The sequence below is a fragment of the Lampetra fluviatilis genome, chromosome 18, assembly GCF_964198595.1.
Source record: "Lampetra fluviatilis chromosome 18, kcLamFluv1.1, whole genome shotgun sequence".
NCBI lineage: Eukaryota > Metazoa > Chordata > Hyperoartia > Petromyzontiformes > Petromyzontidae > Lampetra > Lampetra fluviatilis.
Genome location: NC_136292.1, coordinates 7,517,337 through 7,530,429, shown reverse-complemented (window position 1 = coordinate 7,530,429; position 13,093 = coordinate 7,517,337). Strand labels below are relative to the sequence as shown.

Genomic DNA, 13,093 nt, shown 5'->3' with positions numbered 1-13,093 from the left:
CCCCTTTTTTCCGGTCTAACACCGTATTGAGACTAGGCTAAAAAGAAAGCTGTCTCTGGTGTGGACCACTCAATTTCCAAGACAATGCATATATTATCAGTACGTTTTTTGTTTGCATTCTGAACACAAGTCGTGTGGTTAATGCAGCCATGATTCCTTGTAAAAGGTTTCAGTTTGGTGTTTTAACATCTTAACACCTGTTCTGTTGCCAGAAAAAAGGGCAAAACCTATTCTCATATTTTGGTACTGGCAAAGGAGGTCCCATGATGTAGCAATAACATATTAGTGTTAATATTACTACTACACTCGTTTACCCAGGAAAGTCACAGTCTCTTGCAGTTTTTTTGAAGGGTCCGTTCAATAGTTTGCAGAAGGGGGCCAATGATGAAGATATAGCGGTCGAGCGAGCCTGACTGCTGATGCCACACCAAATGAACATTGTGGCGGTACCCCGGGGAACTACCATAGGACCCCTATAGAACCCCGGGCAAGTACCATAGTAGCCCCCGGCTCTCGCACAATGTCTGTGATGCAGTCATTTTAGTCTGATGGTGATGGTCGGCGATGCAGCAATCGAATTATCTCGACGAGCTGTACACGATGCACGATTCAAAGTAAAAATTTTCGATAACGGATTTTTGATGCTGTTTGGCGTTTCAACATCGCGGAGTAGCACTGATTTCGGATTGATTGGTACCCCAGTCGCGGAGTTAAGTGTACACCCCTTGAAAAAAGTGTCCCAGAAATAAAATATTTAATTGCCTCGGCAATATTTTTATTATTTGGTACCCCGGGGTACCACCATAAGGATCAAATGTCGAAACCTAGTTTTTTTTGTCACGAATTGAATCAATACTGATTAAATGGCCATGCGCTTCGGGAACACTGTTTGGCCGATGGGTTTTGATAAAAATAACTTTAATATTTTGTGTAGAGACGAATCTAGAGGAGACATTAATTTTAAACGCACTGCCATCTGCTGCCCACGAGGCTCCGTAATTAAAATCCTACAGCCACAAGCTGTCATCACAAGCCGGTAATCAACATCACACCAGGTCATTAACATATTTTATTTAAAAATGTATGTTTCATATGCAACTATCTGATAAACGCTCGCACAGAATGGAATGTCTAAACTATTTTCAAGTATTAAAAATAACAATTCGTTGGCTACATTTGTTGAACCTTCACAAGGTAACCTCAATGCAAACAGGTATGACACTGCCGATGAGAATTGGAAAAGGCAAAACTAGCCCAGTTTTCTGCTTAAACACATGCAAATTGTTAACAAAAAGACCCACAGGTTTAAAACAATATTTTAGTTCGATAAGTTATAATTGTTTATTGCTCATAATCCTCCAGGAGGGGGGGGGGGGGGTGGCACAGTGGTTAGCACACTGCGCTATGAAACTGGCAACCCGAGTTTGCTTCCTGGCGAACGACGAATGTCAGTGGCAAGTGATATCTAAACCGGTCCTGAGATCCAACCCCCTCACCAACGTGCACTGACCATAACTGAACCAGTATGGCAAGGCAGTGGATTGACAGAGAGCTGTGAATTAACAATATCCTCCACAGCTCAAAAGACAAGGGTTTTGTCACTTATCGGCCTGTTAAACAACAGTTCAGCAAAACATGCCTAGAAATTAAGCAACATATTCATCACATGTTTATGAAACATAGTGCACATCAGTAGTCATCTTCTACACCACAAGCAGCACACTTGGGAGGAAATTTGCTTCATAGCTACCACACATTTTAAAGATAACCCAAGATTTTGGTTTTGCTAACCACAAGGAATTTGGGATTTGTGCAAGACTGTACCAGATAATTGCTCGCCGCAGAGGAAAACCAGGCATAGCCATGACTTTGCATCACGGTCAATAATTACAAGCAGTATTGCACCCATAACTAATGCTTGTGTGCAAAATACAGACGAAACAGTTTGGACCTTTCACCTGCGATTGAATATCACAAATCGAGGTCACAATTCAGTTAAATAACCTTTAGAAATTGTCATCGTCTCATTTGCATCATTCTTTTTCTGTCTCATTTGTAGTCTCATTCGCTCCATTATCCTAAATGTAACATTTGCATATGCTTTTCATACATTGTACTGTGATCAATTCTCACACAAACAATGTTATGCACGTATATTGCTGCGTAAGAGTCTATTTTAAATCGATGAATTGTTACGTGCAAAGTAAAAGGAGAAGTAATTTCTCCAAAGCTGCAAAACCACACTTCCACAAGTTCCTCCTCAGCAGTTGAGCACGTGTTCCTCCCACGATACCGCTTTGTGAGTGCTCAAGTAAACTCTTGTTACGAGTGGCGGTCAGGACTTGTCTTCCAGATGCATGCGAAGGAAACGCAGGTATCCCACAGGAGCGATGTCGTCGTCCGATGTGATGACCATTTCGCTCTCGTCTCTACAGAGAAAACAAACCGCACTTCTTCACCGGATGAAGACATTGCACGGGCAATGTTAACTGCGCTCCTTGCACTCGCCATGGCTGTTTCCACTTCTCTTTAGAATGTCTTTATGATTGTTGTCATCATAAGACAAAGACATTTTGCAATACGGGACTTTTGCAGCAAGCATTGCACCCCAGAAGATGGGCCCACCGAAGAACTTCTGAAGTCACTTAAAAAAGCATCTTTAGCCATTGAGTCAACATTGAGAATGTTAAGCACCTTGGAATGACAGTGAAAGGCACAATGCAAACTGGACGTCATCATTAAGAATAATGTTAAGGGAGGAGCAGTGGCTCGTGGTCCATGAGTTACGCTACAAACCCAACGACCTGGGTTAGAATCCCAGTCATGGTCAACATCATTGCCAAACGATATCTGAACCGGTCCTGGGCCCCTACCTTCAACCCGTACTGACTAGCATGGTGAAGTATAGTCAAACAATACCGAAAGATCCAGCATGGAGTGGGGAGGCCTTCACACAGCAGTGGACTGCCAAAGCACTGTAAATATACATGTTTTCTCTAAACGGAGTCGCATACAAAGGTCAACTGGAGGCACTGCTGGGGACGGAACTCACATGACGATTCGCTTGTGAAAGATGGGGCAGTCAAGGGTGAACGTCTCATACTCGCCGCCTTCCCCGCACACGTGGACCCCGAACTTTTGCGAGAGCTGTGGACAGGGCATCGCTCATGTGAATGGTCAGCGTGGAGCAAGAACAGTCACCACGTTCGCACAATGTACGGAATAATTCCCTTTGCATTGAAGGTAGACGCAACCCAACAAACAGATCTTTATTCGCACTGGCGGAGCCAGTGGGGGGGGGGTGGGGGGTGGCACGTGCCCCCCAATGATCCGATCGAAATCCCTAATTTAGATCAGATCATTGGGGTTTACTAGTAATAAATCGGCATTTTGCGACCCCCACTGCCACTGTGTAACATATTATTATGTGCCAGGGACTATGCGATGATAAGACAATAGTCTGAGTCCATAATTGGCAATAAGTAACGGCAAAACGGCTATAAGTGACTTCACAGAATTGTGCGCAGTTGCGTATACAGTACACAACTTCCCTGAAAGCATTCACCTTCAGCGAGCGTGATGCCGATCACACGCGGTTCGAATTCGACCCTCGATCGATGGCTGCGCCATCACCCCATACGCGTCGAATAAAAAGCAAGGGACAAGTCCTTACTTACTAACAACTCCTCTATCATTGTTCATTGCTGGAGGGGTTGCCCCCCCTACCTGAAAATCTTGGCTCCGCCATTGTAACTTCGCATATACGTAATACAGCTATGGGTTTCAGAATGCGAGTATGAAGCTCCATTATCGAGAAAAAATACTTTAAAGTGACTTTATTGAGTGCACTCTCGTGAAGTTTCTAAAACGATGTTGCTTTTAAAGGTGGCGTCGTAACTAAGGTCGGAATGTCAGACCTTATAAAATGTCTATCTCTCCCAAATGTATGCCAATCACCGTCATGACATGAGATGAATTAACCATTCAGAAATCTTGCACAGCAGCGCATCAACAGGTGCCAGAGTACGGCCCACAAAAGGGGATATAGACGAGGAATTACGAAGTGATATTTCACCTACACACTAGGGGGCGCTACACAATCGCAAATCTTGAAGATTCTCAAATTAAGCAAACAAATGTAATTGTTTTGTTTGTGCAGTTATTCGTGACTAGGCTGACGGCATCAACTCACTATATGCGACTACTCGGTTTATACACGGGTGGCTGAATCCCAGACTCAAAACGAGGATCTCAGCGGTGCCAGCCCAAGTGATTCGAACCGAGCAACTCAACCACCTTCAGGTCTTGTAAATTAACAAACCTTTAAAAAGTGTCTGCCTATCTGCAGGACTGTATTTGTTTTTTTCTTGGTTGCATCTTCCTTCACCTACATTCTGACCCTGTAATGGTGACTATGATTGTTGTGGACTTCTCACCTTTGCTCAGTGAGAGGTCACTCATTAACCACTTGTGCCTCCATAGTCTGGAGCTTTCTTCCCCCAACTACCTGAGCTGTCGACACTATGCGCCCCTATTTAAGTCCAGGCTCAAGGCCTTCCTTTAATCCTCTGCCTATGACTGCCTCGTTCAATAAACCCAGTGTCTGTCCTGTGTCTTGAGATACGGTCGCATATAGACGCCATGTTCAATCCAAATTGTTTTGTATAGACATGTATAACGTCCCATACACTCACAAAGCTGTTTGACTCAAATAAACCTACAGAGACCTATAACTGATCAGCTCTCTCTATGCGATAGACAGATTGCTTTTAGACGCTTTGTAAATCCGCAGCGCTGCACAGTGTTTTGCCCCAGGTTCTTACCGATACCAGAAGTGGCGACATCTCAAGCAAGCTCTTCCCGAGATGCTTGCGTGGGTCCAGACCTTCATCACAGATCAAAACACTCCCAGTCAGAACTGTGTTTACATCCAGAGTTCTACCCGCAATGACCAGCATGGTGAAGTATGAACAATTACCTCCATGACCTACATGCTTGTGGATAAGCCCTCATGCACCAATGGATGGACAAAATAACTGCAGATGTACTAGGCTTTTTTTACACAAAAATGACACTGACATTATTCTTATGAATGTTCTGCTGTTGAAATAAGACGTGGGGCTAGCAGTGTGTACAGTTTAAGGGCAGCGGCCTGACCCAGTGCGGCCACTTTGATGAGGATGGCCTCCACGCCAGCGGTCACCATCTCCTGCAGAAGCTCCTCCTGCTCCCTATGCCACAGCAGCGCCAGCGGCGTCAGGCCGAGCCGCTCGCAGCTGCTCCCACACACACACAGGCCCACGATATCGTCATTAACCATCGTCGATCCACTGCTGGATGACAGTTTCCCCAAGTCGCCGCCATCGTCCACAATCGCCGCAATGCAATAATCTGGCAAGCACCTCCACACGGGTCGATGTCATCGTTCCATCCCCTTGGTGGCAGTGATCTCGGACACGTTTCATCCCTTGGCTGCCACTCCGTCACTATTCTTGACCATCGGCCATCATCCCTTCTGGTGACGTGTCCTGCCCAAACCTACTTCATTTTCTTAACAGTCAAAGTTATATCTGTAACCTGCATATGTACTCCAATCGATGTATTCCTCAGCGTAATCCCAAGCATGCATAGCTCTATGCTTCTTTGCACACTTGAGCTATTATTCCATCCTGTTTGTAGGTGCTCATGTTTAAGATTCATGTGTCATAACAGGTAGGCGCTGATGAATACTCTATCTTCAGATGCATTGGTATGTTACTTTTCATTACCAAGCTCAGCTTTTTAAAAACACTCGACCGGGTTCTCAAACACAGCGAGTTGATTTACTCAGCACGGTCACCAATTACTGCACAGATAAACCCATCGCATTAAATTTGGTTCTACACTTAACTGGGATAAATTACAGCATCTTGAGAATGAAATATCCTGGTGAGACTTTCACGTAATGTACATTACACTCTGTAGGCGAGAGGATGGGAAGTTCTGCTCCTTACTGTATGGACCAGGGGTCACTTAAGATTGATTAGAAACAGCTTCAGGGAGCCATTCTCGAACATGAAGAAATGCATTGCTGTGCAAGAGATACGAAAGTTTACTTCTGCTCATGACATGATGCCTATAGCACAATTGAAAATGGCAAGGAAGTTGTTTAAAAGATCAAAGTTTAACATTCTGGGAGTGTCGCCGGCTTCCGGCGGCCTCCATCAGGCTGACGTACACGTTCTCGACGCGCAGACGCTGGTAATCGGAGAGGATGGCTCCGACAGACACACCCTCCACCGCCTCCTTCTCCTGCCGCACACCACAAAATCGACACCGCAGCCATCAATTACCAAGCGTAAACGATCACTTGGCACAAATGACCGGGCCGGAGTATTGCCGCAAGAGCGTGCAGGAGCACAACCTGTCCACATGGGGGCGACCATCCACTTTCAATGTGACATCATCGCAAGGACTTTAAAAAAAGTGGCCGGGCAGGACAAGATCTGTCAAAGATGTTCCTGCTACTCTATCCTTACCTTGTCAGTGACATGTATACAAGTTCACCGACAGAGCTTTTGAAACTCCAGCCACCATGCCTACCCACAATCCACATTTACATCTCTGATAGGACTATCTACTCAAATTTGAATTAAGACTATTCATGACAAATATTATATTTTTTGCCAATTGGTTCATATAAAGGATGTGCCAAGATGAGTAGGCTGTGGTTAGCGGCCGAGTTGCTTCAGCTCCGAATAGTTACTCAACTTCTCTTTTAAATAACATTTTAATTTTAAATCAAATTAATCAAAAAATCTATTCAAGGGCTTAAATTTAATGATCGCAATCACCATATTTAAAATATGCTCTCCTACCTCTTCCCCTCTCACCACGCTCCAAGCACTCTCCTATCTCTCTCCTCTCATATCACTCCCCTCCACCCACACTCCACTCCTGCAACCAAAGCTTTTTGTTGAAGCTCCCAGCCAACCTTTGTCCAGTGGGAGGTCACTCATTCTCCTCTGCTGCACCCAGTCTCAAACTCCCTTTCAGTGACGTCGACTCCGTACCTCTGTTCAAGTCCTGACTCAAGACCTTCCTCTTCTCCTCTGCCTATGACTGCCTCTCGCTACAAAATAAAGACGGGCATTATTTCTGTACAGCGTCTTGAAATTGTCGCATTTAGACACGCTATGAATCCACATTGCACCGTACGGTATATGCGCGTACGTGCGAGATGCACGACCCTCTGACCTTGACCTCCTTGAGCAGGTGGTAGAGGTCCTCCACCTCATCGCCGGCATGCTCCGTGTAGTCTCGTCCCTTCTCCAGCGTCTCGCCCTGGATGGAGCGCCGGTACAGCGGTAGCGCCATCGCCTCGGCGTACAGGCCCACGGCCTGGTGTCCCACTGTCTGGTACATGTAGCTGTCCAGCTCGTCTGGCGCAACGAAGGACACACCATTATATGCGGTCCATTGGCAAGTTACACTCGCCCTCACCAATCAGGATATCACCCGAATTACTTTTTCGTTAAATTGTATTGGCCTGCCTAATTGTATTGGCCGGAATAACGGCCTTCGTGAGACAGTGCGACACGTGACAATACTGCACAAGAGATGCCACCAAATTACTAACAAAGTTAATTTGCATTCAATAAAATGCACCGCAGCAACGATTTAACTAAATGCATAAAGTGAATACGTCGTGTCTGAATGCATCGTATCTGGAGACGATTTACAAAAATAGCGGGAAAGAAAAGTTACATTCTGGTAGAAAATTACATGGTTGGCAAATGAGTCGGGGCAGCGAAATATAGAAGGAGATAAAGAGCCAGCTACACAGCAGCACAGGCCAAAGTGAATTATCAGAATCTTTATTTATGCTGGAGGATTCTGATGAGCAATTAAACTCTTTTTGATAAATGTCCAGTCGAGGCGGATCAGTGATTCACATCAACAAACAATACAAACCACAGGAGTGCAAAATAGTGAAAAGGTAAGCAAGTAACTCTAAGTAAATAAGTATTACGTATTAGAAAGTGGGGCCCAGCACCAATAAAATAACAACACCTTCTCAAGTTCCCACTCAATGTGGTCAATTGTCCCAATTCGTTGTCATCATTTAACAACCGTAATCTTTATTTACAGAGCACCTTTCTTACCACAACGTTCAAGGCCACTTCACACTAGTTCAAATGAATCACTTACAAAGACAAATATTGTAAAAACACTCCTAAAGTAATAAAAATACACAATAAAAAAAAATTAACAAAACAGTAAAATCATATCAGAAAGTCATAAGGCTAAATTATAAAAATGCGTCTTAAGTTTCATTAATAAACTTATCAATTATTTGTTGTCTAATTTATGCGTCTCATTAGTAGTTTAATTGGCCGCATTAGCCGAAATATATTAGCATATAATTTACTTACGATTAACATATACATACCATAGATTGTAAATCAATAACTATTGCGCCTTCCTTGAATGCATGTATTGCGAGCGTAAGAATCAGTCGGTCAGTCTCCTCTATTGAAACAGGAGCCGCATGCGATCGACAAGAATGGATTTTAGTCAATGAAGCAGCGCATTGCTGTAACCAATAACATTGTAAGGTCGATAATGTCATCCCTTATCTTGGTTGCAGGTCACTATCTGAGCAGCAGGCAAGCACTTGACTGTGGTTCCACTTTACCTGGAAATCTTAACAGTTCCAAAATATAGTCACGCCCACCCCCCTCCCCTTCACCACAACAACCCAATCTCCCTGGACCAGGGGCCAGGTGTGTGAAACACTTCACGTGGAATTTCCCACTGACATTTCAATTTAAAATGACAAAAGAAACAAAAAAATATGAGTTGATTTATTTATTTTATTAATCTAAAGTGTAACTATCCTGGAAAGGCTTAGCGAAACTAAATAACTCTTTCAGGAGGGTTCTGCATTGGGATGTTGGGTCAAACGTCGAACGCAGCAGTAGATGTGTTCCTGAAAAGTATTGCGTTAAGCAAAAAACGCGTGAAGCGAAAACAATTTCCTCGTTAGCAAGCACCTATGAAGGCCAGAACGGTACACGAGGGGGTGGGTGGCCAGCACCACGCCCGACCGCCTTTGTCTCCCCAGTGGCGATGTTTACACACCGCACCAGGTACTAATTTGAGTCTGAGTCCACCTAGGGGAGGCCCAGGACCGGTTCAGATAATCGTCACTGGCGTTGGCCGTGAGCGGGAATCGAACCCCGGGTCGCCGGGTTTGTAGCGCAGCGTAGCGCTAACCGCTACACTACCGCTCCCCATAACGACACACAACACACACACCAGCACACACACACACACCAACACACACCTGTGTGGAGCTACACACAGGGGGGGGGGGCGAGCTCACCTTTGCCGACGGGCTGCAGGTTTGCGAGCGCCACAACCTGGTGACCCTTGGCCACGCATTGCATCAAGTTGTAGCAGCTGTCCTTGCCGCCGCTACGAACACGCGCACACGGCAGACAGCCATCATCACCTGCGAGTTCAAAGCGCTGCTCCGTCTCACTTGTTCCACTCACGACGGAGTCATTCGTGACGTCTATGATGCTAAGACGACTCCACTCTCTCAGAGATTTTGGCCTCGCTATCGCCGTTGATCGACACCTGCACGGTTCACAAGAAGAAATAGGCACAGTGGCGTCTGCAGCAAGGGGTATCACCAAGAAACCTGTGCAAAAAATAAGTCGGCCTACGGTTCCTGAATAATTGCATTGTGGTCCTTTATTTTTGGGTGACCATCACAATCGATTTCAGCCAATGCGACTGATCGAGAGGCAGCAGTGAAACGGATGGGAAACTGTGGATCGGTTTCATGGCTTCTCTCGCTGTTGTTGTTGTTGTCGGTGTCTTAGAGTTGTCTCAATGCGTGTCAGTCAAGTCACGTGTTTAGTGTCACGATGGGTTGGTTGGTGTTCTCATTTACAGAGCTGAATAGTGGATTCCGCAGTTAAGTGTGACAAAGTGCAGGGGCGACTCGCACCCAAACATATTATACGTTTCCCCTAATCTCTTCCTTTTTGCGTCCAAGTTACCAAACATCAAGTTTCTCCAGGTTTTCCCCATTGCACCATTTGTCCAATACACTTTCGTTTCCGTGTTTCTATTGCCTTGTAATTTTCACCGGTCAATCGTCGGTCGTTTGCTGTACGAGCAAATGAAGCGAGTTCCAAAAAAAAGAACAGCAGGCACACGAGCCGTTTGGCCGCACACATAGGTCAGTGTTATTTTGTTATCAGAGATGTATCACCACCGCATGTCCCGGAGGTTCCTATCAGGCTGAGTCCACCACGGGGAAGCCCACGTCTGCTACTGATAGGGAGACACCAAATGCCATGACCACGCAAGCTTTGAACTTTAGGTTTGCCTACCACGCACTTCATCAGCACGGTGTTATTGCTGGTCAACAGTAATAACACACACACACTCAACACACACACACTCAACACACACACACACCACACACACTCAACACACACACCACACACACTCAACACAAATATTCCCCCGTATAGCCTAAACAGACTCCATAATATAGTTTTTTTCTGGGATTAAATCGCACCAAATATATTCATATAGGCCGACTCGACCTTTTAAGATATATATTTACGCGATCTAACCCAAAACTAAATATTATGAATATTGATCCCGAAAGTCTACGTGTTAAACCTTAACATACTGTTGGGGCAAGTGCTGTTAGCGAGCGCCTATGAAGGCCAGAACGGCACACAACCACACACAACACCAGATACACAATGCCCACAACTAAAAACTCACACACACACAAATAATTACTCACACAAGCAATATTTGACACACACACTCAATAAAGCACTCACGTTATGCCCATAAAGTTCTCGCACACCAACACACACTACGGATAAACCCCAGATCAGTTCGGCACACTCACCCAACATTACTCACACACAGAAAACACAATCCCCCCCCCCCCCAACGGGCCTGACCGCCTTTGTCTCCCTGCCCCCCCCCAACGGGCCTGACCGCCTTTGTCTCCCTGCCCCCCCCCCCCAACGGGCCTGACCGCCTTTGTCTCCCTGCACCCCCCCCAACGGGCCTGACCGCCTTTGTCTCCCTGCCCCCCCCCACGGGCCTGACCGCCTTTGTCTCCCTGCCCCCCCCCCAACGGGCCTGTCCGCCTTTGTCTCCCTGCCCCCCCCCCCAACGGGCCTGACCGCCTGTCTCCCTGCCCCCCCCCAACGGGCCTGACCGCCTTTGTCTCCCTGCACCCCCCCCCCAACGGGCCTGACCGCCTTTGTCTCCCTGCCCCCCCCCCCCCCCCACGGGCCTGACCGCCTTTGTCTCCCTGCCCCCCCCTCCCAACGGGCCTGACCGCCTTTGTCTCCCCGCTCGCCTGATTAGTGCCACCACCCTCATCGCTTCCTCCACCTCCACCACGGCGCCGTCGATTCACAATTCCCACTTCGCATCCGCTCGCCAAACTCTCCCATTGGTCGACAGCGCCGAGAGGGCGTGGCAGGCTGCGGGGCCAATGAGCGATGGGTGGGAGGAGCCGCACGCGCGCGCGCTTGCCACGTGCTCTGCGCGAAATCGAATGTGGGGGGCTTCAAGGTGAGGCACCACCACCACCAAACCACAACCAACCACCCACCACGTGGTGAACGAGTTTTACCATCGGTTGTCGCCACGGGTACCGAACGGGGAAAGTCAATAGAACGCATGGCAAACGCGCCTCCTCGCTATGTACACACAAAACAAATACACTTTTTTTTGCATATTTTTTAACACGTCTCCCATCAGCCGTTGCGGCCTTGTGGGGAGTGCGTAATTTCAGCTTTGAAATTACTGGAGACCGGTTTCGACACATTCTGAGTCTCTCGCCGGCAGACGTGAATTGATGAGATGTGTGAACAGAAAAACATTTTACGTGGAGGGATAGATATGGGTATGAGACGTAGTCGGCTTGTTTTTATACACAGTGCAACACTTTTGTCAATCTACTGCTGAATATTGGGCTAACAACACCCACGCTGTGCAGGTCGTGGTGAGTTTTGTGACCATACTTCACCACGTTGGTCAGTGCGGGTTGATAAAGGCGAGGGGGTGGGGGCAATAACCTGGAGGCATCGAAGGACCGATAACAATTGATTTGTCTGCACTGTGGAGGACTTCATTCAGTCGTGGGTTCTTTCTGCCAGGGTCGTGGAAGACCAGGTGAGCGTGACCCCTACCTACCTTGTTATTCCAAACAGACTCGCTGATCTAACGCCCATGACCCAATAACATATGACCTGAACCTGCCTGGTTGCTACTGTGACCAATCTAACGACCAACTTTGGGCAAACTCCAGTGGCATAAGCTTTCATCCAATGACCTAAAACCTGGCCACTCATTTAACCTGGCCTCGAAGCTTCCGATTGACCGCTTACATGTGTAATCTAAGTAGTCAACCTAGATCTATCAAGGTTGTGCACTATACTGTCATAAAGTTCAGCATACCACCTGATATCGTTACAAAGCAATTTATCTCGCACCCAAAAACTTTACATTTTTCAACCTGTCGAGGTCAATCCCAGACAGGCGACAATCCTAGACCCCCTTGTAACGTCACCCAAATGACCCCAATTGTCAGACCCCCATCACCCGACTTTGATCCCAACGCTGCCAACTTTTATCTCCGACCAGATTGCCGTGACTCCCGACCCCATTGACACGAGACTTCAAACTCCAACATGGCCATTCCTCGGCCTCCAACCTTGATTTGATCCGAATGGAACCGAGACTCGAGGATCCCCAAACTGGGCCAAACTTTAAGGGCTTCCGACCTCATTCGTGATGCATCATCAGATAAAGTCGTTGATATTTTGGATCTCACATTTCCTGAACTGCCAAAACTCGAGGATCCCCAAACTGGGCCCAACTTTAAGGGCTTCCGACCTCATTCGTGATGCATCATCAGATAAAGTCGTTGATATTTTGGATCTCACATTTCTTGAACTGCCAAAACTATGCCTCGATGCTTTCAATCGCTTACATTTTTCTTCTTTCCACTGCCGAGATACACAATGTCATGCCCTTGCAAAGTTTGTTGTCGCAT

The 13,093-nt window shown here is 46.7% G+C and overlaps 1 protein-coding gene across 1 annotated transcript; it reads right to left on the bottom strand.

Moving 5' to 3' along the window:
• Positions 1-1,063: 1,063 nt before the first annotated feature.
• Positions 1,064-11,897, bottom strand: DPH6 (diphthamine biosynthesis 6). The gene is made up of 8 exons (XM_078864487.1): positions 11,390-11,897; positions 9,368-9,459; positions 7,237-7,421; positions 6,218-6,291; positions 5,158-5,276; positions 4,824-4,885; positions 3,053-3,147; positions 1,064-2,429 (listed from the first exon to the last, which is right to left on the bottom strand). Exons 1-8 carry the CDS (start codon positions 11,410-11,412, stop codon positions 2,336-2,338), a joined length of 744 nt encoding a protein of 247 aa, XP_078720613.1. The 5' UTR covers positions 11,413-11,897; the 3' UTR covers positions 1,064-2,335.
• Between the last annotated feature and the right edge of the window lie 1,196 nt (positions 11,898-13,093).